This window comes from Terrapene carolina, unplaced genomic scaffold (assembly GCF_002925995.2).
Source record: "Terrapene carolina triunguis isolate 2854851 unplaced genomic scaffold, T_m_triunguis-2.0 Scaffold42, whole genome shotgun sequence".
Taxonomy (NCBI): domain Eukaryota; kingdom Metazoa; phylum Chordata; order Testudines; family Emydidae; genus Terrapene; species Terrapene triunguis.
In genome coordinates, this window is record NW_020664393.1 from 74,270,799 (window position 1) to 74,273,016 (window position 2,218).

Consider the following 2,218-nt stretch of genomic DNA (forward strand, 5'->3'; position numbering starts at 1 on the left):
TGCCGAGAAAATGTCCCGAGTTATAAAATATCTTGCTCAAGCCATGAGTATAAGGATTCCAGATGGAAAGCTTTTACTTTAGATTCGCTCCTTCCGCTTTAATGTCCCTGTCTCTAACTCTCTGCTTTTGTGTTTTACTGCATAGGAGAGAGAATTTCTGGACATGTATATAAAAGCATAGTATGTGGAGGGAAACATAATATCTCATTGCAAATGATGAATCGTTTCGTATAGAGGCAAAATAGTCTGTATTTTAATATAAATAAGGATATACAAATATCCACTATTCTGTCTGCTGTGGATAAACACATACAACGGAGAGAATAATGGATATTAATAAGTGTATATATGTGTGTGTATACACACACACACACACACTTATATTCTATATTGTGATACACACAACGATAAACTTGTGTGTATCGTTGAGTATCACAATATATGAATATGTGTGTTCATGTAAGTGTATATATATATGTATATATGTATATATATATATATGTGTGTGTGTGTGTGTGTGTATGTATACATACACACAATGTGATCTATACATATGAATGCATCTATATTTGTAGGCATGTATTTGTATGTTTATGTGTACATATCCGACTATATCTGTATATATGTCTGTATATGTATAGTTGTGAGATTCTCTCTATATATATGATGTCTGTGTGTGCATATATATAACCAATAATGTTTTTACTATCCGATTGAGGTTTACTTCTGCAGCCTATTGTTTCAGACAACAGATATAAGTTGCGATGGAAGAGGAACGTCGGATTTGCTGTCTGTCCCCCATTTCCAATTATAGATGGATCATTACAGACAGAGAAGTACTGAGAATCCAGACATCTGCTCTTCACATGAATGCACTCACCTCCTAGAGAACAGCCTGCCATCATGCTCTGGAAACTGGTTGAAAATGTCAAGTATGAAGATATCTATGAGGTGAGTATATAATATGCATGTGTGTGAGAGAGTATATGTATACAGTATATAAATATACATCTACATGTTTATATGTACGTTTATACAATACATATATAGATAGGTACATACATATGGAAAGCTATATAGATAACACACATATACATTCAGGAAACCCAGAATAAATGTTCTTATGCTTATTTATTTGCTTTTCTTCTCTTCAGCAAGGCGAGTCCTTAACTTTTTTTAAAAGCTATTTGATGAGATTTAAAACATCAACGAAATGATCTGGGGGTTGGAATAAGGCAACTTAAACGCAAAAGTTTGATTTTTAGATCTCAAATTCAACATAATTCGATTAAACGAGGACAAATGTCAAGAAAAAAAGCTTAAGAAAGGAAACACAATCTTGTAATCCTATGTTTTGATACATTTCTGGGTTGTTGTTGTTTTTTCTTATTTTCAGCCCCAATCTTAGAGCAACCTGGGGTTGTTGTTTTTCTTGTTGTGCCTTCCTTATAAGATACATCTGTATGATTTTTTTTATAAATACACTGATATATATATATATCAGTGTATTTATAAAATAAATATATTTATATATATATACATCAGTATCTATACACACATAGACACATATATAGTCAGAGATAGCTACATAGATATAATCAGAGAACCGTGAAAGTTGTATGGATTATTCAGAAGGCTTTGATTTTTGAGGCTCAAAAGCAAAAATGTAAAACATTTGCTAATTTTCTACTGCTTCATGACCTGGATATTTTTTTTGTAAAGTATGCTCAGTCCATTTGGTTCTTTTAAGTTAATCAGCGACTGCATTTTCGCAGAGAGGAGAAAGACTTGTAAGGAAAAGGCGTCTGTATTGTCCCGTCTCGCTTTTTTTTTTTTTTTTTTTTTTTTAATTATTATTATTTTTATTTTTGGGGTACTTTGCAAATGTGAGCAGCACTTTTGCTAAGGAGATTTTTAAGAAGGGTCCCCCTTCAATTTCAGTACGGTGGAGTTTGTTGCCATAACAGAACTCGTTCCAAACGGCAGGATATGGTGCCGATTGATTGTTTTAGCAGTAAAGTCTGTATGGAGCGTGTTTGTCCAAAAGAAGGAACCCTGTTCCCTGCAGTCTATGGAGTGGATACCATATCATGGGCTAGCTGGTCAAAAGTCAGAGCCTTTAAGGACTTAATTCTGGAAGTGAGTTAATATTTAATCCAGAGATCTGAAGGAGAAAGAAAGAAAGAAAGAAAGAAAGAAAGAAAGAAAGAAAGAAAGA

At 33.3% G+C, this 2,218-nt stretch overlaps 1 protein-coding gene across 2 annotated transcripts in view; it reads left to right on the forward strand.

Annotated features, from left to right (window-relative positions):
- Positions 1-870: 870 nt before the first annotated feature.
- TFAP2B (transcription factor AP-2 beta) overlaps positions 871-2,218 on the forward strand; it is a 27,262-nt gene continuing 25,914 nt past the window's right edge. For both annotated transcript variants that reach the window (XM_024202317.1, XM_024202319.1), the window contains exon 1: positions 871-951. In XM_024202317.1, coding sequence (XP_024058085.1) covers positions 871-951 — 81 coding nt within the window. The remainder of the gene's footprint in view (positions 952-2,218) is intronic.